Source organism: Passer domesticus, chromosome 5 (assembly GCF_036417665.1).
Source record: "Passer domesticus isolate bPasDom1 chromosome 5, bPasDom1.hap1, whole genome shotgun sequence".
Classification (NCBI taxonomy): Eukaryota; Metazoa; Chordata; class Aves; order Passeriformes; family Passeridae; genus Passer; species Passer domesticus.
The window spans coordinates 81,538,731-81,558,861 of NC_087478.1; the positions used below are offsets into that span (position 1 = coordinate 81,538,731).

Genomic DNA, 20,131 nt, shown 5'->3' on the forward strand with positions numbered 1-20,131 from the left:
CCAGGCGGCCGCTGATTGGCGGGCGGCGCGGCCCGTGGGCGGGCGGCCGCCGTGCGGCGGGGTGCGTGTTTCCGGAAGACGTGGCCGCCGCCGCCGGTGCCCATCCCGATCCTCATCCCGATCCCGGAGCCGCCACCATGATCTCCCTGTCCGACACGCAGAGTAAGCGCCGCCGCCGCCGCTCCCGCCGGGCAGCCGCGCAGGGGCCGCTGGCCGCGGGGCTGGGGGTCGCAGGGCGGCCGGGCCCGCCGCCTTTGTCCGCGGCGGGGCCTCCGTGGCCGGGAGCGCGGGGAGCAGGGCAGGGAGCGGCACGGCAGGGCCTCGGAGAGGTGCTCGGGAGGGCGCGGTGTGCCTGCTGTGGAGGGGCTGGGAGGGACCCTGAGCATCCTTCCAGCGCGGCCCCGCCGGGGTGGGACACCTTGCGCTGGCCCGGCCCGGAGCTGGGACAGGGACAGCCGGGCTGCTCCGTGCCTGGCTGGCCTCGCAGAGAAAACGCCTTCCTTCACCTGGCCCGGGCTTGTTAGGGTTTGTTAGGTTTGTGGGTTGGTGCCCGTGGCACTTCGAGCGCTGCGAGAGAATGAATGAATGGAAGCTGAGCGGTAAACAAAGTAACACACTCCGCTCCTGCCGTGTGCCTCCCTCTGGACACAGTGCTCTGGGAGGTTTAATTATATAAATAGTGAATAGCTTTGCTGCGTCTGCAGGTGATGCCCAGGGGGCTTCAAGTGAGGCTGAGGCGTTGGAGTGGAAAAAAGTAAAAATACTTGTATGTGACCATAGGGTTTTTTTTTCCTACCAAAGTGCTTGGAAACAGAGATCAAAGAAGTGAAAGTGAAGGAGTTGCTCGGTGTGTCCCGAGCCGGGGGTGTGCGGGCAGGGCCATCCCGCCCCACTGAGCGCACCCCGGGGGCTGTGTGCTCTGCTGGCTCCCCGGTACAGCAGGGACACGGAAACGGAGAGGGCTCTGGGGCAGCGCTGAGGAGAAGGGGCTGGGACCTGGGCCTGTTTATTCCCGACAAAACCGAGAGGGATCCATCAGTGCATGTAGACATCTCAGATGGGTGCCAGGAGGAGGTGCCAGACCCGTCAGTGGTGCCCAGCGGTGAACAAGGAGCAGTGGCCATGAAGTGAAGCACAAGGAGTGTAGCTGTGGCACAAGGAGTTTAATCTCACTGTGAGGAACCTTCCTTACACTGCATGGCAGAGCCCTGGCACAGCTGCCCGGCGAGGGATGCAGTCTCCCTCTCTGGAGCCATCCCAGACCCACCTGCACACATTCCTCTGTCGCCCCCCTAGCAGAGGGGTTGGACTGGGTGATGTCCAGAGGATCCTTGCAGCCCTAACCATGGTGATTCCCTGATAACAGCTTAAGCTGCAGGGTAGAGGACAGTGACAGCCTTTGACTGAAATGACCATCTCATGTATGATGCGTTTCTGGTATGATTGCCACAGAAGGAAATGAGTCTGCCTGATAAGCACCACAGCATCAGTTATGAAGGAGGGTGTGAGAAATCTAGAAAAAAAATTAAAATAACTTTGATAGCAGGGTGCTGGAAATTGGAGAGCCAGATAAGGCCAAGGATGAAGACAGGCAGCAGATTTAGCAGCATTCAGGGTCAATGATTTCTTGAGATGAGTACTAACCCTTGGGGTTAACTTTTAGGTTTCTGATTGATTAAACCCTTGTGGGCTTTGCTTTTGCCCCTAACTTCCTGTCTGGAGTATTCATTGGGCAAAAAAAAATAAAAATCTCTTCAGAAGGAGACTCACTGTTTTTATTTTGCTTAGTTCCTTGTGTGGGACCATCAGCTATTTCCAGTGCTAAGACTGTTGGTTTTAACTGTCAGAGACAGGAGTACTAAATAAAACACTCTGGCATTTAGGGGCTTTAAGGGTTTGGGTTTTCTTCAGATTTTCTGAAATTCTGAAGATAGTTTGTCAGATATTTTAAAATTCACTGCTGTCTGGAAAAATACAGAGTTGGCCATAGGTCACTGGTGAAGTAGTGTGATAAATACCTGGAGAGAACCACTGCTGATGTTTGGAAAGTTCATTCTGCATCTGTAGTCTAGAACATCATTTTAAGCAGTGCATTGAATGGTGTTGCAACAACCACCAGTAGTTGCAAAATAATTAGCTTTTCCCAAATTAAATTTTCAATACTAAAAAACAGTGTTAGCAAAATCATAGTTATGCATTGAATATAAGCTGTATTTGTTTTTTGTCTTCTGAAAGCCTATAGCACACAATTCCATTTTATTTTGCACTATATTATGCACTAAAAAAGACTGGGGATGTGCATTGTCTGCCCTAATCTTTCACAAGCAATCTGTCTTAATTTTGAATTTTAGAATCTACTGAGCTGTTTTGACACAGTGCTGCAGTAGTCTTGCACAGCTTATGGAATTTCTGCAGAAACACTGATGAAGATTTGCTCCCTTGTCTCAGGAAATCATAATCATCCAGAATAAATACAACCTGGCCAGTGGGTGTTCCTGCATTTCTAGGCATTGATATGTTGTATTTGACTAATGTGGGAAAGCTCTTCTGGCACAGGAGAAAACATTTTAAAATAGTTTGCTCCCTCTATAAATATTCATCGTTTGTTGTTGAAAAGATTTTCTACAGAGTGCCAGCACTTTTTCTTTTCCTTCCTCTGAGAAGTGTAGTTAAATATATTTACAAATTCTGATCCAAATGAAGGCAGGAACACCCTCTGCTGAGATCTCAGCCCTGGAGGATAATAGTCCTGGACCATTCATCTTCTTCCAGCAGTTATTTTGGGATAATGAGAATAATGTTCCTTTTTCTTTTTCCCTTTTCCCTCCACTGAGCAGGGAAGATGGGTGACTTGTGCAGTGAATCAGAGCCCACTGTGGCAGCAGTGCTTACAAACCGGTTTGGGGTGATCAGAGGTGTCAGGGAGGGGATTGCAGCAGCTCCTGGGAGGCGGCTCTGCCTCCTGCCAGATCCACACCTTGGGCTGTGCCTGGGGAGGAGCAAACACTCACTTCCAGGACTGCATATTTATCTTGCTGGCAGCTGGTAGTTCCTCTGGAGTCCTGCCTCCACGTGTTTTCCTTCCAGAATGCAGATTGTTTCTGCTCTTCTGAAGTAAAGAGTACTGGAGAAAAGGGCACTTGCGATTGTTACATTGCCTTCAGTCAGCAGAGCCATTGAAATACAATTTGCAATTCTGTTTGCCATTGTAAACAAGTACGGAGAGTGCCTGTAGTAAATTGATTGGATTGAGGTACTTGGTGCTTTTAATTGTGGGGTGTTAAAATGCTCACAGTAAAAGTTTAAAGTGGCAGGCTACACCATGGAACTACAGCTCTAACAGCCTTGCTGAAAGCCCAGCCCTCGGAAAAGTCTGGGGAGTGGAATGTTGCTGTAACAAATCTCGGAGCTGTGTTGAAATCTATTTCCAATCACTACTTGGAAGTCCTGAAACAGGCACAATTATCCTGCTTTACTCCCAAGCTCATCAAGCAGCAGCAAATGACCAACTACATCAACCAAGTGCAATTAAAATACATGGAGGCAGATCTGGCCAACAGCAGCAGTGAGGGCTGTGATTGTGGATGAGGTTGTTGTTTGTTTCAGGACAGGCTTGGAACTTCAAAATACACATAGATACAGGCATAGTATTTGGGTGGGTTTTGCTAAGCTGTTTTTGTTTTGCAATTTACGAATCTGTCGATTTCTGTGTCTGGTGACAGTGAAAACAATAATAAATGCATGTGTTTGCAGCCCTGTGGCTGCTGCTCCTGGTTTTTCTCTCTCATTTGTCTGTGTGAGAGTCAAAGGAAGGCTTTAGAGATTAAAATTAAAAGCAGGATGTATTTCTAATAGCAGTCTTTGATACTTCAGAGGTTATTGTCAAGTGGTGGTTTTAATTCTAGCTTGACATTTCTAGCCCTGTTTCTCATACAAACCTTCCATCCTACTCTTGGCTTCCCAGTATTTCTTGAGCATCCTTTGTAGAACTAAAAGTTTATAGAACTGTTTAGACTGGGAAAAAACCTTTAGGAGCATTGAGTCCAGCTGTTAATCCAGCACTGGCCAGTTCATAATATAAGCAAATATATGAAGTACAAAAGGTATTTTAAAAAAATCTGCAAATTAAGATCATAAAATCCCAGAGTATTCTGAATTAAAAGAGGAGGATCACTAGGATCCACTCAATGATCCTTGTCCAAGTCTTCAGTGAATGACTCACATGGGAATTAAACCCATGATTCTGGAGTTATTTGTACCATGTTCTGACCAACTGATCTAATCTGGATAACAAAGTTTCATTATCTCTTTACAAACAATCCTTTTCTCCATACTAGTAAATTAATCAAAGGGATATATGTCTTTGCTGCATGTACATATATATATATATATATATAGATAGATATGGTTGCATTCAATTTCAGTGTCTTTCATTCCAAACGTGGACTCTGTTGATAAACAGCTTCCAAAGATCTGTCTGTTGAAGTAATTGCTGTCTACGAGTTTTATGATATTTGTACACTCAAGGAAGTTTCTAAATTTAAAATTTCTTTAGATTGGATGTTCTCATTTTCCCCCCAGTTCTTATCCATGACTTTTTCTTTGTACCATGTTTTGTTACATGCCTAAATTTGCTTCTTTTTCAGAGATTGGAATGGGACTAACAGGCTTTGGAGTGTTTTTCCTCTTCTTTGGAATGATACTCTTCTTTGACAAAGCTCTTTTGGCTATTGGAAATGTAAGTGACTTTTCTACACTGCTTAGAATTAAGTATGTGATCTATTAAAGATAAACTAAAATTAGAACAGCATGTTATCAGTTTGAAGCTGCATGACAGAGATTGCTGTGGTGATCTGGTATAAAGGAGGAGTTGTGCTCAGTGATAGGAGTGAATCATTTTTCCTGCTTGAGGTTAGAACAGCTCACACTGGTGTGAATATCACCGAGGGTCAGGCCTGTGGGATGTTGGTAGACAAGAAGCAGCTTGTTCCACAGTTGTGCTGCTGCAAATGTGATTTTTTGTGATCCTCTGAGATCACTGTCAATTTAAGTATCTATTTGGATAAGAATCTTTGAAGTACATGCTAGCAAATGTAGTTTTGCAGTGCTGTAGGAGGAAAGAAAGAAGCATGAATTGCTGACACTTCTGGCTTTAGAAGAGCCAGACCTCTTTCATCAAATAGAGATTTGGTATCTACAGCTTTTACCAAATCAAAGTTGTCACTCAAAGCAGCACAGAAAATAAATCCTGGTTCTGGTATACGAAATTCCCAATCCAAATATCAAATGACAGGGTGTTTTCTGCATGTGCCAGTCTCTGTGCCTCTGCTGTTCTCAGCTGTGCCAGCCAGCCAAAGCACAGCCTGGTGGGGAGAGGTTCACCCCCTCTTCTGCTGATGCCTAAAAGTCTGCAGCGAAACAGATCAGTTTCATTCTCAAACACTGAGATTCCCTGAAGGGAAATATAAAATTGTGGATCTGAATTTGGGTGCATTAGTTGAAGCATTGTTATGAACCATCAGATCAAGTGTGCAGTGGGAGAGTTGAAAATTAAATAATGCTTATTTTTTCTTTTCCTAATGTAAGGTGGAAATACAAGATCCTGTTTAGGGAAAATGAAAACGTAGGTAGGAAGAGACCATGACAGGCTATGTGGTAACCAAAGATAATGCAAGAAAAGGTACTGTATCCTTGCAGAGAATTGGTTTTATTAAAAAAAAAAAAAAAAACAAAACAGAAAGGGCAGGAGGTTCTAAGAAAGTGATTTATTAAATGCCATGCAAAACTTGAGTAAAACAATCTTGAGTAAACTCAGAGATATTATTGCTTTTGAGCAAAAATGTTGCTGAAATAATTCCAAGTCCCGTAGCTACAGGACACCAGAAATAGTTCTGACTAGTTGGGACTGGTGTGATAGCATTCAGTCTCTACTGGAACAAATAAATAAACAATAAAAAGGCTCTGCACAGTAAAAAACAACTGTTCAGCTTTTTCCTTCTCTGGTTTGCACGGTGAGTAGATCAGCAGAAGCTGTTGAAGGTGTCAGTGGCACAGAACTGAGGTGCTGTTAGGTGTGCTGTTAGTTTTTAGGAACCTTTGCTGTCAGTAGGACCGAGCTTTAGCACCACCTGTGGTGAAGATGTGACAGGGCAGATAGAACTATTGTCAGCAGATCTTCTGTTTGAGTGAGTTTGGCAGAGACCACAAAGGACAGACCTTTTACTGTCAAGCAGCTGACAGCTACAAGTGCTTTAAGATGGACCTTACAAAAGAAAATCAATAGTAAATTCATTCTCACCAACTGTCTTGTGGTATTAAAATAAGTTGTGCAAGAGAAGCAGTGTCATTTTATAAAATATATATATATATAAGTGTTTACATCCTGTACTTGGGAACATAATTAGTTGGTTTCTTTCTTTCTTTGGTTTGTTTTTGTCTTTTCTAGGTTTTATTTGTGGCTGGCTTGTCTTTTGTTATCGGTTTAGAAAGAACGTTCAGATTCTTCTTTCAAAAACACAAAATGAAAGCAACGGGCTTCTTCCTGGGTGGTGTGCTCATAGTTCTCATTGGCTGGCCCTTAATAGGAATGATCCTGGAAATCTATGGGTTCTTCCTATTGTTCAGGTAAGTCTTGTCTGAAAACAACTTTGTGTTTGTTTATCTAGGAATAAATGCATTCGTGTAATGTTTCTGTGCTAGAGTTGACAAAGCAGCATCCTTTAAATGTTCCTTTTGGACAGATTTTATAGGAAATTGTTTATTTACAAGTTGGTAAGTATTTTTGCAAGACTCAAATCTGCTAATGTTGGTGAGGCATTTACCAAAGTGACTTTGATAATGCTAATGTCTAGCCAAAGAATTGAAAGCTTCAAAATGTGTGGGAGCCCAAATTGTTAGCAGTATGAAGTTTAAATATCTCCTCATGGAAAAGGGATACTTAGTACCTTTTTCAGTAGGGAGTTTGTTCTTTTCTTTAACAAATGGGGCAAAATATTTAGTTACAACCATCCTAGGTTTGTAGCCTTACCATTTCATCACTATGGCAGCCCAGGGAAAAGCTGTTTTCTGTCATGTTTTATTACAGTTGTGCCTTGGAGTCAGAACTGCTTGTTTGGATTAGCAGTATCTAGACTGAGATAAGGAAAAATGGAAATTCTATTTTTTTTAAACAGCAATCTTGAAACATGTTATAACTTTCACAATGTGTCATTTAAGTTCTTCATAAATGCAACTGTAATAGTGAAAGAATTTGACTTGTTACAACCTGCATAGATATCTATATTTTTATCTCTATTTCCATGGTTGAAGTTCTATGTTTCCCTACGGAACAAAGCAAAAAATATGCATAAAAGTAGAAAGGGAGGCTTCTGGTTGTTCTTGGACTTCTGTCCAGATGCAGATTGTTTCTCTAATGGTTATTGATCAGTTTCAGACCCTGAAGTGTTCTGTGAATGGCTGAATAACACTGTTCCTGTTAATCAAAGTAAAACCATTGTTCTCATAGAGTTTTTTTTGTACTCAGTAAAATTGTAGGTTAATCTGGTGTTTAATTCAGATAAAATGTTTATTTTTGAAAACAAATCTGAACTTGGCTGTTACTGGAGACAGTGACATTTCAGAAAATTAATTTAGTGGGGTTAATGTATTTCTTATTGTTCTGCTCTGTGTTACTCTGAATTCTGTCACTGCAAGTGCTGTGATAATCTCAGTATTTCACTGAATACATTGTCACTTCTTGCATGTAGTGCTTGGTTTAAGCAGCCAGCACAAAGCAAGTAGAATGTGTTTCCAACAGAACACCCTCCTTTTCAAAGATCTCAAGAGAGGTATAAGTTATTCTGTGTAGGCAGGTATGGTTCTGGATTATCTAGTGGTGCTTGCAAGGTAAAACAATGTTTTATAGAGGTTTATAAAAGATCAACAGTTATCCCCAGGACTGTCCCTTTGCCTGAAGGGAACCAACAAGGGATGGATAATTCCAGGTGTGAATGTTTAGCTGATCTGTTTTAATTTAAAGTACCTGGAGACCAGTGGTTTGGACTGAATGATATTAATGTCTTTTCCAACCTTGATTTCATGATTCTGTGACCATCTTTTCCAGGGCTTATTAGTTGATAAAATCTAAATCCCTTGCTCCAAGGCTGACTAGTGACTACTTCAAGCAAAGCTTTTTGTTTTGCTTCAGTCTTGGTCAGTTCAACCATCCTCCTCTTGTCAGCAACTTGTTCCCTTCTGAAGAAGTTACAAATGCAGTCTTTCCTCAAGCACCATTTTGTATCGTTCCTCAGGATCCTGCTGCTTGGTAGCATAGCAGAAAACTGCCCTGCTGTTATGGGACAGCTGTTGTTATCTAAGGTGCTTTTGGAGCCTTGTTCAGATGACAGCCTTGCAGAGTTGGGGCTGACAATTTTATCCCTGCTGTACTGACTAGTCCTTATTCTTGGACACAGCAGCTGTTTTAATCTGTTACAAGTGGTTTGTGTGCCCTGCCTCACAATTTACTGAGCTACTGAAATGATCTGGTCTAAAAGAAACCAAACTCAACCCCCCCCTTATTGGTGTGGATATTACCCAGCAAATAGTTCTTAGCAGGGTGGTGAAGAGGATGATGGCGTGTGACACTTCACTGTTGCACTGTGGCTGAGGCCTCACTGCATTTAATCCTTGTTCCACAGGGAATGCTCAGCTGGAGCTTGCTGGGAATGCCAGCAGCTGCCTGCAGACACTCAGATATTGCCACACAAAATTTGGTTTTGTGCTGCAGAGGTTAGGTGGAGAGTGCAGGGGCTGCACCACAGCGTCTGTGCCAGGCAACATCCCCGGGGTCACGATTCAAACCACTGACCTAAATTTGGGAAACAAATGAATACACAGCTCTGGCATGCTTCATTTTCTTTAGTTTATGTAAAGAGTGTCATACGTGGTTTTAATTATCAGAACTAACTTCACTTGTTTCTACATTGGGTCTTGAATGTATTTTCTATAACATAAAGAGGAATTATATCAAAAAATGTATGCTAATTTTGAGAAATCAGTTTTGCTGACTAAATTAATTATTCTCACTTGAGTTATTTTTTGATGAGTTGACTGAGAGTTGCCAGCTATGAGGAAAATGAAATCCATTTAAAAATACACTATTTCTTTCCTGGTTTTCTCCTTTCTCTGATGAACGTGTATTGATATATTTGGTAAACAAGTGTGCTGCTAAGAAGTTGCAAGATTTTATGTAAACTTGGTTTAAAAATTACCTGCTATTTTTTCCATGTTACAGCAATATGCGAAAAGCTTAATTACAAAAACTAATACAATCTTCTGATGTTTTACCTGAAGGGGGTTCTTTCCTGTGGTGGTTGGCTTTATTAGAAGAGTTCCAGTTCTTGGCTATCTCTTGAATTTACCTGGTATAAGCTCGGTAAGTTTGGTACTTCATGCAACAACCAAAGCATGTTCTGGTTTTCATTCCACTGATACAGCACCTGTAGAAATGCATCAAAAATAAAGCAGACATAACTTTGGAGCAATGACTTCAAATGCATTCCTGCACAGTTCTTGCACCATGCACATCCCATTCATTCCCAGGGAGACACTCTCAGGGGTAAAAGGAGCAAAAGGAGGTGTTGGCAGGGGCTGCCCCTGCTCGTGGGCAGGGAAGTGGGAAGAGCCCTGCATTGTGGCAGGGAATGCTGGGGTTCCTCTACTTCACTCTTGGCCCTGGGTGACCATAGGGGAATCCTGCCACTGCCCTGAGCCTCTTCTGCCTGTACAACGAGGAGGGCACCATTCCTGGTGCAGAATTTGGGTGAACTTAGGAAAAGTGGCCTCTAAAAGCAAACAGTGGAGCTCAAGGTTATGTTGCAGCTCGTATGCTGAACCCAGAAACTCTCAGCATGCATAGTCATTCATCAAATATATTTATTAAGGTTCACTGCACCAGGCTACATATTTTTATTACTAAGATTAACAATTAACAGAAAGATGCTAAACTAGGGTGTTTCAGTCAACTACTTTTACTGTGCTAATTTATTTATGTATTTGAACACAAGCATTTGCAATACTAGTTTTGAAAGCAACAGTTTTAATAGCTACTACTGAAAATTAATAGTGGGAATAACATAGATGCATACAGGCTGTTTTTTAAAAATGAGTGTTCCAGATCATCTGTTCCAGTCTCACAGTTAGGCCAAGTTGTGCCTCATAATTCATGATCAATTGAATGTTTCATCTGTCAATTGATCCTAATCATATTTAATTTGATCATAAAGGGGTTAAGTCTTGTTTTTAAAAGATAATTGTTAATGTTTTATTCAAAGCCTACGTAGGCTCAGAAGAGAATCCACAGTAATGGTCAGTTGAAATATCTTCCTTGGTCTACTAATGCATGTGTGGCTGAGACTGTATTGTTTTGTTTTAACCATTAAGCTGGCAGTGTTATCTGCATTCTTCTATTTCCTTTCTCATTCTGTTGCATCTTCATGCTGCACTGTTAATGTCTATATGAGAAAAACATGTTATGCAGAAACACAATTGCAATAATTTTGGTTTTCACAAACCTAAACCATGAGGCCTCGGTGAGTACTACTTGACTCTCATTTCCAGTCACATACTAACTGTGCAAGTAGCAAGCAGTATTTGAGAGCAGCTTCACTCCACATGAATGACATCAACCTAAAACCTTTTTGTCTCCTTTTCCACAGCTTGTAGATAAAGTTGGAGAAAGCAACAACATGGTATAATGACGAGAGGGTGGAAGACTGATCTAAACTTTTACTGTATTATTTATAAAATCCCTTTGAAGAATACTCAGCACAAAGATTAAGTTGTGTACAAAGGAAAAAGCTTGTTACATTCTTTACATAACAGTTTAATTTAAAATGTATAGTCAACAATATACATTAGAAAAGAAGCTCAGCAAGTATGCTTCTAGGAAAGTAACTCCAGAGTTCGGGAAGTAAACTGAAGAGGGAAAAGTCATGGAATAATCCCTGTTACAACTGTTCAAGACTATTTCTGTTGGTTTTGGAAAACATGCTAGAGGCAATGAACCCTTGTGGAATTAACGGTGCCTGTTCTTTACCTCCTTATTTTGAAGGTGCAGTAGAGCAAACAGGCCTACATTTTTAAGGGTGACCCAAATGTACCCAACCCTCTGCTTGCTATCCTCAGAGTGCAAAAAATCAAACAGGAAACTTCTTGTGTAACAAGAGATGCATCTTTGCATGAAGGTTAAGATGACTATTCATCTATAAGTGTATTATGACAATAAAAAGGAAACCCTACACAGTTCTGTTGTAAACATTTTTGTAAATATGTGGCTGAAATACAGCATTGTTATCTTAATGTTTCAAAGACAAATGTTAGTCGATTGTATTTGCCTTCCGTTTCGGAATATGCAAAAGGTCAATCTTTAATAACTTGGGTCTTAAATGTTGGTTCTGAACATGCAGAGCTCAGTGGGGAACTCTGGAAGCTTCCAGAGGCCTTGCAGGCCTTCCAGGTTGCTCTCCTTGAGCCATGTTCCATGTGCATCCTGATGAGAATGTAGCCCCTTGTCACTAACGTGAAAACTCTGTGAAATACGCTTAGTTCACAAGAAACTGCATTAGGCTGAGGTGCTGATGTGAACCCTGTGACATGTAACTTACCAGAATTTGGAGCTTTGTTTTTAAACTGTTTCCAACTAAGCTTTCTTTGTTTACTCTGGAACTACGAATTGACTTTTATTTTTTACGGTAATAAAATGGAAACTTAAAGTTCTGTGTACGTGAGTCTCTGGGGAGAAAACTGCTGGGGCTGACTACAGATCAAGTGCCAATCTCCAGGTGTTTGTAACTTGTTGCTGGGTTATCTTCAGACAACTCCTGGTTACAGCAGCAGCTTTGTTGTTGTTACTGAGGATTCTTGGCTAACCTGGGATAAATGTCCCCTCCTAATGCACGGGTCACGTTTCTGCTCCTGTTGGAATGTTAAATGTTGTGCACTTGCAATGGTCTCAGTTCCAGTGTCCTCACCTAACAAACCCTGCTTGTTCAGTGAATTGTGGTTGTGCAGGCAGGGGGGTTTCTGTTGTGTTGCATTTTCTTTTCCCTTTCATGTAATCCTGAAACAATTACCCAATGTAGTATTAAAGGTAGCTATGTAGCCTAAAGGTCTAACGACTGGGTTTGGTTTTTTTTTTAATATTATGCAGTTTAAATTGGAATTTTCTAATGTAAGTTTTAAGTTTAAAAAATCCTTGTATACCAACTGTTTTGAAAGTTGCTCTGAAGTTTATTTGTATAAAACAAAGGTTTTTTTCATTGTATAAATAGCCACAATCTACTGCTATCAATATTTAATTTGCTTCCTTCTAAAACAGGCACAAAAAAATGATCCAGGAAAAAAAAAACCCACCTGTTATTTTGCAATTAATAACAACTGAAAAATCGGTGGGTTTATTTTATAAATAGCTATATTTGCTTAATGGCATGTGCATTACAGTTTAGAGACAGGAGTAAATACTATTTGTTGGCTCTACCTCAAGAGATAAACCATTTTGGATAACCCAGTTTTAACTGCTCCTATAGCTTTGCTGTGTGTTACAATGACTAGAGAATAACACTCCAGCAGCTTGGCCAACTCATCCTGTTTGCTGTGGTAGGGCACTGGGCTGTGCTGTGGGAAATGCTGTCTAAAGCAGACAGTGTTCACCTTTTAAATCAGCTGCCTGAACGTTTTGGTGCTTGTGTTGAAAAATGATGTGATGGAAAAGGTGGATTGCACCACATGACTGTGGCTGTCTGGCTGCAGTAACTGTCTTGGTAAGCTGAAGTACCTTCATCACAACAAATGATGATGATGATGTCTTTTGGAGGTGGTGCGTGTGTGGCTGTGGATGATCTCAGCATCTCTGAGAAGCTGGGGTGTAGGCAGGTCATCTCATTTATACTTAATTCATTGTTTTAAATCAAAAGTCAGTTTTTTGTCACATGTGAACTGTTGTGGAAAGCATCTGAGGGAACAGAATTGTGTGTTGAATTTAGCATAGTCTATCCCTCAAGGTGATGTTTTTGAGACGGTTTTGCCAAGATAAACGTGGGTGGCAGCAAAGGTCAAAACAACTTAGCCTTAAAGTGTTTCTGTCCTTGTAAAAATATCTCTAACAGAAACATGCTTGGAATGTTTCCCCTTTTACATGTAATTTATAATTGCTGCTTTAAAACTCATAAGGATGGATCTTATTCTGAGCAGATGAATACTGTAAATATCCTTGTCATACCTTGAATAAATGGGAACCTTTTTCTATAATTTGTCTTTGTGTCTTGGTGTGCACATTTTAAAAAAGTCTGTTTACATGTTTTCCTTTCCAGAGGGTCAGGAGTTACTGCTTGGCTGTCTTACACTGTTGTCACTTTTACAGAAAATAGGCGCTTGGATTAATCTTAAAAGGAAAGGTTTCCTCCCCTTTTTTACAACAAACCTTTTCCATAAGCATCCCCCTAATTTTTGCAGTTCCAGTTTTGGACATAGCACAACAAAATACAAAATTTCAGTTACAGGGGAAACTACCTCCTTTTTTTTTTCTGAGGAAATAACTGTGAAACTTGAGGAGAAAAAGAGCAGGTGTGTAGATGTTGGAGCAGGTTTTTAGCCTAGCTCAAGGCTATGACCATGAGTTCTGTGTATCCTAGAAAGTGGCCTGATAAGCAGGTTTACCATTCCGTGGTGTTCTGCAAGGTTGTGGCTCGTTGTTGAGGATTTTAGAGCCACAAGAGCAGCAAAGCAAAGCTTTTAACAGGTTGTTGAGGTGTTGTGTTGGAGCTGTGTACCAGTTAGTACCCTAAAAACCTAATTGTATAGAAAGAACTGGCACTTTATAATTTGAAAGGAAAAAGCCCCCACAGCAATGTCTGGTTACATCTGTTAAACTAGGAGAGGTATAATTTTAATCTGTAGGTAGCTCATGGCCAGTTACGTTCAGTTGCCATTCATTAACCAGGAATATTTTGGCTTTGCTACTGCTCACCATGTGGTACCACATACAGTTTAGAGATTGTCAAAAGCAGTGCAAAGAAAGGAATCTTGTCCCTGTGGCAGATGTCAAAATGAAGGTTTTATGGGATTACTTTGAATTGTTTACTCACCAGATTTCAAGGCACAGCCTCATCTCCTTGCTGCCTTTCTGGATGACTGATTATCAGTCAGGCTGGAGAGTAGAGTCCATATCCTAAACCTGTCTGGCTCCCAGCTGGCTCTTCAGAGGTCACTGCTAGCCCTTGGGCTCCCAGCTCTGCTCCTCTGGCTGTTCTGCCCTTCAGACTGCCAGTACCAGCTGTGACATCACTGGCATGTCATTACCAGACTGATTTACCAGCAGAACTTGGCCCTCGTGGCCCATCTGTTCCAAGTTCTGCCCCTCTAGTATTGATCTTGGCACATTAAAGCATCTCTTGGAAGAGCTGGATGTCATGCTCAGCCCAACAAAGAGATTCTGCAGCTGCTGTAATCCCTCTCCAAGCCTAATTCACCACAATTATATGCTAAAGCATCCTCCTCAAACAGAGAACAATTTACAGAAAAAGGACATGGCTACTGTGGGTAATTTAGTGTGGAATTCATTATCTCAGACTAAGTATTATGACTGATAACCTGGGATATGGAGCAATATCTATTTATAGGAATGCATTTATGTGTTGGTTACCAGTCATTAGGGGTAGTTTAATTAACAGTTCACTTGCTGAGGAGGTGCATGCCCAGAAATGTGCTTGCCAAAAAGCATCTGTGCTGCTGCATGCTTTCTATCAAGCACCATTTTCCACCGAGTACAGCTTTTCCAGGGAATGTGGTGGATCTCCTATAGAAATACATAACTTTGGGGTATCTTACTGCTCACAGAAGTTCTGGATTCAGAGCTGAGCACCACAGGCCATGCTGGTCCTGCAGTCAGGGTCTCCCCATAGGCACCAGGAGGAAGGGAAATTCCTGGGGTCAGGGATGGCAGGAGGGGACTTGGGGTCCCCAGCTCCCTGGGAGCACCAGGAGGGAGCCAAACCACGAGGGCAGGTGGGGATGGCTCGTGCTCAAGGACAAACACACCTTTTATTGTCTTCTCTTCAGTCAGCCCCAGTGCACTCTGACAGCTCTGAGTCCTGGTCCTGCTCAAGGTAAGCTTGGTTTAATTTAGGCTGGGGAATCGCAGTGTAGCTTTAGAGCACAAAGGGGATGTTGAGCTTTTCACAGAGCCCTGTTGGAGCCGAAAGGCTGAACATGAGCCCCTCTCTGGGCTGGCAGGGTTTGGAGCAGCCAGCTTGTCCTTGGGAAGTTGGGAAAGCAGGCTTTCCACCTGGGCATAGCCCAGCTGCCTCACTGCCTCCTTTCCTCCAGGCACTCCAAAGCTCTTCCAGTAACATCAGAGAAATCAAGATTTCACATTGATTCCTACCATTTAATTCTACTGCTTTGAAATAAAAGGCTTTTTTGGACCCAAATGCTTTACACCACCAAACCCACACACCCATTAGGTCAGTCTTTAAATACTGATTTTATAACAAAACCAAGCAGTTCTGCATTGAATCCTCCAGATGCTCCAGCTGAGTGGCTTTTATCATTACATGTCAAACTCTGTGCTCCAAAGGGTAACAAAGCTGGGGAAGGAGCTGGAGTACAAATCCTGTGAGGGGCAGCTGAGGGATGTGAGGTGTTAAGAGGAGAAGAGGAGGCTCAGGGGAGACCTTATTACAAAAACCCAACATGAAGGTGTAGCCAGACCAGAGGGTCGGGCTCTGCTCCCAGGCAACCAGCAATAGGACAAGAGGAAATGGCCTCAAGCACCACCAGAGCCGGGTCAGGTTCAACATTAGGCAGAATTTCTCCAGAGAAAGATTGATTAGACTTAGATTGATTAGATTGGAATGGGCTACCAAGGAAGGCGCTGGAGCCACCATCCCTGGAGCTATTTAAAACAAGCGTGGATATGGCTCTCAGGGACAGGGTTTAGTGGTGGGCTTGGAAGTGTTGGGTAATGGTTGGATTCAATGATCTTAAAGGTCTTTTCCTACCTAAAAAGTTCTGTCATTCTACGAACTTGGGTGGAGATTTATGCTCCACTTGCTTCTTCCCCCCGGAACTGCACAAAACACGGAGTGTTTTCCCACTAGTTTTTAAGGAGTGGGGGGAACAAAGAAGCAACTTTGGGAGCAACACTGGACAGGAAAAATAGGCCAGCAAGGGCTCCTGGTGCTCCCTTTAAAAGGGGAACGAGGGTGTTGACTTTCGTGGAGGTGGGGATTGACACGACCCAGGTGCTGAAGGCTCAAACGGGGCCAGCTGGGGTGGGTTAGGTGCTGTGTGTATTCCAAGCCAGCCCTGGAGCACCTAAAGCCCTTTAAAAGCCTTTTGAAGGCCGTGCTCTGATGGACACCACTTGAAGGAAGCCTGTCCTGTTCTTCCAGGGTGGTACAGCCACTCAGAACCTTCTGGAAAAGCCCCGGAGGAGGTGAGGTGAGTAGCTGGAAAATGAAGGGCTGGAGGAAACGTTGGAAACAAACATTTTTAATTCCCGTAGAGCGGTGTTTTTCTTGCCTCTCCGGGCAGAAATAAGTGACACATTCACAAAGTGCTTGTTTGGGAGGAATGCGTAAAATGCTGCTTTTAGAGGGTGGGAAGGAAACGGGGGGAGATGTGTTTGGTTCCAATTACTGTCACACATGCAGACCTTTCCCTTTCAGCCTTTTCCCAGCATTTCCCCGCTTGTCAGATGCTGTGTGGCCGCTTTCCCTTTCCTCTGCTCTCCCTCTCTCGCTCTGTGGTGTTTCTTTCCGCGGGGTTAATGGTGCAGCCCGTGCTCTTTGTGCGAGGCTTTCTGCCCTTCGGCATCCCCGGCAATCGCTTCCTACCTACTCCCGGCCTTTTTTGTCGGGATTTTACCCCCGGCTCGCTCTGCTGATGGGTTTGCAGCAGAGCCCGCACGCTGCGGGGCTGGCGCGGCCCAGGCGGTGGAAGTGAGGAAAAAGGAGCACCGGGAAAGGTGCTGCCGCAAAAAGACCCTGCTGCTCTGAAAAGAGCATCCCCTACACCCTGCATCCCACCCCAGCCCTTCCATGACGGCCAGACCACACTGCTTTCATCTTTCTGTTTGTGCAAACTCTTCCAAAGAGTTCCAAAGGAAGAGTTAAATTAAACTGTGGCAGTCACATTTTCTGGAAAAATCCCCTTGCCCAGGATTCTTCTCTTGGGATGATGAGGAGCCTCAGAGAAAAAAGAAAACAATATTATCTCATTTGTTTCTGCTGTGTTTTGCTGCTTTAGAATGTGGTTAGAGATTGTTTGTTTAACAGGTGATTGTTTCGTGTGAATTGTTGTGACTTATTGGCCAACTGTGGCCAAGCTGTGTCGGACTCTGGGGAGAGAGTCATGAGATTCATTAGTGTCTTTCTAACCTTCTGTCTGTATCCTTTCTGTAGTCTTTAGCATAGTTTAGTATAGTAGTCTTTAATATTATACACATCATAATATAATAAATTAGCATTCTAAGAACATGGAGTCAGCTGTATCAATCCTTCCTTTGTCTGGAACCCCACAAATACAAGAAGAGTGTGGAAGCCCAGGGAATATTTCTCTGTCTGCCCTGGGGTGCCCTGACCCTCAGGGAAGCACTGACTTTGACCCTCATTCATGGAGAAAGTTTCCTGGACTTCAAGATAGACCAGAACCCACAAAAGTGTGAAATAGATTATAGAGAGCAGTGTAGGTGTGTCACTTGGTGAAAAATTTAGGTTTTGGGATTTTTAGTGTGTTGTGGATGGAAGAAGGTGGAGGGCACAGGGTGTTGTCCTGGGTTTGTTCTTCATGCTGCTTCTTCCTTCTTCTTCATGGGTTTGGGTGGCATTTTGTAATTGGGCAGAAAAGTCCATATTGTGGGCTCTTTGGGATCAGTTATTGGGTTAAAAGGGAAAATAATCCAGGGGTCAGTTCTTAACTGGATAGGTTAGTCTTAAAAGACCTTGTACCAAGAGATTGTTGGCCATTTTGTGCCTTCTAGTGAAAAGCTGCTGAACTCGCAGTAATGAGATTGCTTTAGTGACAAGAAATAATAAACACCTGAGTCTGAACAGGAGTTACTGTCTCCAGTGCCTTCAATCCAGACCCAGAGAAACTGACAGAAGAGCAGTAATTGCAACCATCAGCTTCTCCTGTCACTGCTGTAGTCCTGAATTACCAGTCTCTAAAGGACCTGACCAGTCTTTAAAGGACCTCTCCTTCCACAAAATAAAAACAACTTTAAAAATCATCCCACCCTAACATTTTGTACGTATCTGAACACGTATATGTGTATAATTACATAGTAATTTATATACACATATAATAATTGCGCAATAATTTATCTTCTCTGTTAGGAAATTCCTGCAGCACCAACCTGATTCCTTAACCAAAGGTTTGTCCTTCCCTCACTTTAAAAGCTTTCCACAACTATGTTTCCACATGTGCAAGGCAGCTATATAGAGATCTTGTACTCCAATTACCTTCTTAATCATTCTTAAGAGTTTTAGTTTTGTGGCTGAAATCAGTCACAGGTTTTATTTGGAGAATATTTTAGATGAAAGCTGATGTTTCTTTATTTACATATTTTACAAAGAAAACCACAGAATCCTAGCTTTCTCTTGCATGGAAAATGAGGTTTCTACCCACCTTCTCCCTATCCTCTTCAGAGGATGCAGCCAGGGTTGTAGAGGAAAGTTCGCAGTGTATCAAGAAGGGTTTGTGCTCTTTATTCTTACAGAATTATAGATCTACAGGCTTCCTCTTTCACCACTTCCCATTTGGCTTTATATCATACTGCCTTTTCATTTCCACAACAGTAGTTCCTTATATTTCAGTGGCTTAAAGGTGAATTTATTCAGGTCTGGTTTGGGAAATGTGTGTGACTCAAATTCCTCCCCTCGTGAATCCGTACAAGTTGTGGAAACACTTTGGACTTGGAGCATATAAATTACCTTATTCTCTCATATGTGTGAAAAATTTACTCATTAAAACTTCTAAAGTTTAACAGTGCTGTCAAGCGTTCACAGAATTCTTGGTGTTAATGGAAAAACTAGCATTGAAATGAATAATGTTTTATGAAAATTAAATGCTCAGAGTGTAGAAAATGTAATTTGTTACTGATGGAGCAACACAACTGAGTGAATCACCAGAGATAAAGATCTCATGTCCTTTGCCTTGTAACTTCTGGAGTGTTACATAAAGAACTGTAGCTAGACTGAGGTAATGCAAGCTATTCCTGCAAAAATACATCTTTTTGGCCCATTTACCAATGGCAGCTTCAGGTTTGGGGACATTGCAGGAAGATGCAGCTTTTCAAGTAAGTTCTGCAGCTTCTCTGATTTTTTTTTTTTTTTTCTGACTTGCAAGCTCAGGGTCAGCGTGGCCCTGAATGAAAGCAAAAGATCAATACAAATATCTCTTTTTTTTTTTTTTTTTTTTTTTTAACATATCCTAGATATGCAATAAGTGGTGATCTGGCTTTGCACGAGTGCTCTGTAGTTCAGATGATATTTCTTCTTTCCCTTTCCTTCTCCTGTTTCTTAGTTTTGCCCAGGCCACAGATTCTGCTCTGTACCTCAGTAGTTGGCAGCAGTTTAAGGATAATTTTAAATGCATCTCTGTGGTGAGCATGTTGCAGAGAACTTTGGTAAAAGGCTGATTGTTCAGACTGGTAAACTGAGCTCTGGAAACAGTCAAATTGCACTCAAACAGCTTTTTTTTTTCTTTCATTTTTCTGCCTTTTTTTAAAGGGATTCAGGCTACTGAAGTGAGAAAATGCACAAGCTGTAACAAGAAATGCACAACGATATATGGGTAAATATGCCAGTGAGAGTCAGACTCAGCATGACTTTTCTGGAAGGAAATCCTGACCTATCTATAAACTCCTTCAGAGGAAGGAAAGGTCCAAGGGATATAATCCAACTGGATTTCCAAAGCATTTGACAAAGTGCCTTAGCAAAGGCTCATAGAAAAGAAAGGTGCTTTTATGGTTGCTCTCTTTAATTGGTAAGAGATGAGAAACAGATGAGAGAGTCTGTAATTGAGAGAAGGGGAAATTGAGGCAAACAGAGAAAAGACAAATTTAGGGATGAGATTGAAAGCCTTCAGGGAAAGG

The 20,131-nt window shown here is 42.3% G+C and overlaps 2 protein-coding genes and 1 long non-coding RNA gene across 4 annotated transcripts in view; 2 read left to right on the forward strand and 1 right to left on the reverse strand.

Moving 5' to 3' along the window:
• Positions 1-33: 33 nt before the first annotated feature.
• GOLT1B (golgi transport 1B) lies at positions 34-13,284 on the forward strand. 2 transcript variants are annotated; one of them, XM_064421471.1, is made up of 5 exons: positions 34-162; positions 4,647-4,738; positions 6,446-6,624; positions 9,331-9,412; positions 10,695-13,284. In XM_064421471.1, the coding sequence occupies exons 1-5, from the start codon at positions 138-140 to the stop codon at positions 10,731-10,733; spliced, it is 417 nt and encodes a 138-aa protein (XP_064277541.1). In that variant the 5' UTR covers positions 34-137; the 3' UTR covers positions 10,734-13,284. The 2 variants fall into 2 exon arrangements, with proteins under 2 accessions (XP_064277541.1, XP_064277542.1); XM_064421472.1 differs by lacking the exon at positions 10,695-13,284 and adding an exon at positions 10,311-10,659.
• Positions 7,983-16,330, reverse strand: LOC135301165 (uncharacterized). The gene is made up of 2 exons (XR_010362908.1): positions 14,121-16,330; positions 7,983-9,476 (listed from the first exon to the last, which is right to left on the reverse strand). It is a non-coding gene; the product is annotated as an uncharacterized LOC135301165 (long non-coding RNA).
• The window catches only part of BCAT1 (branched chain amino acid transaminase 1), a 63,025-nt gene continuing 59,149 nt past the window's right edge, over positions 16,256-20,131 (forward strand). The window contains exon 1 of the mRNA XM_064421467.1: positions 16,256-16,476. The gene's annotated coding sequence lies outside the window, so the exon portion shown is untranslated. The remainder of the gene's footprint in view (positions 16,477-20,131) is intronic.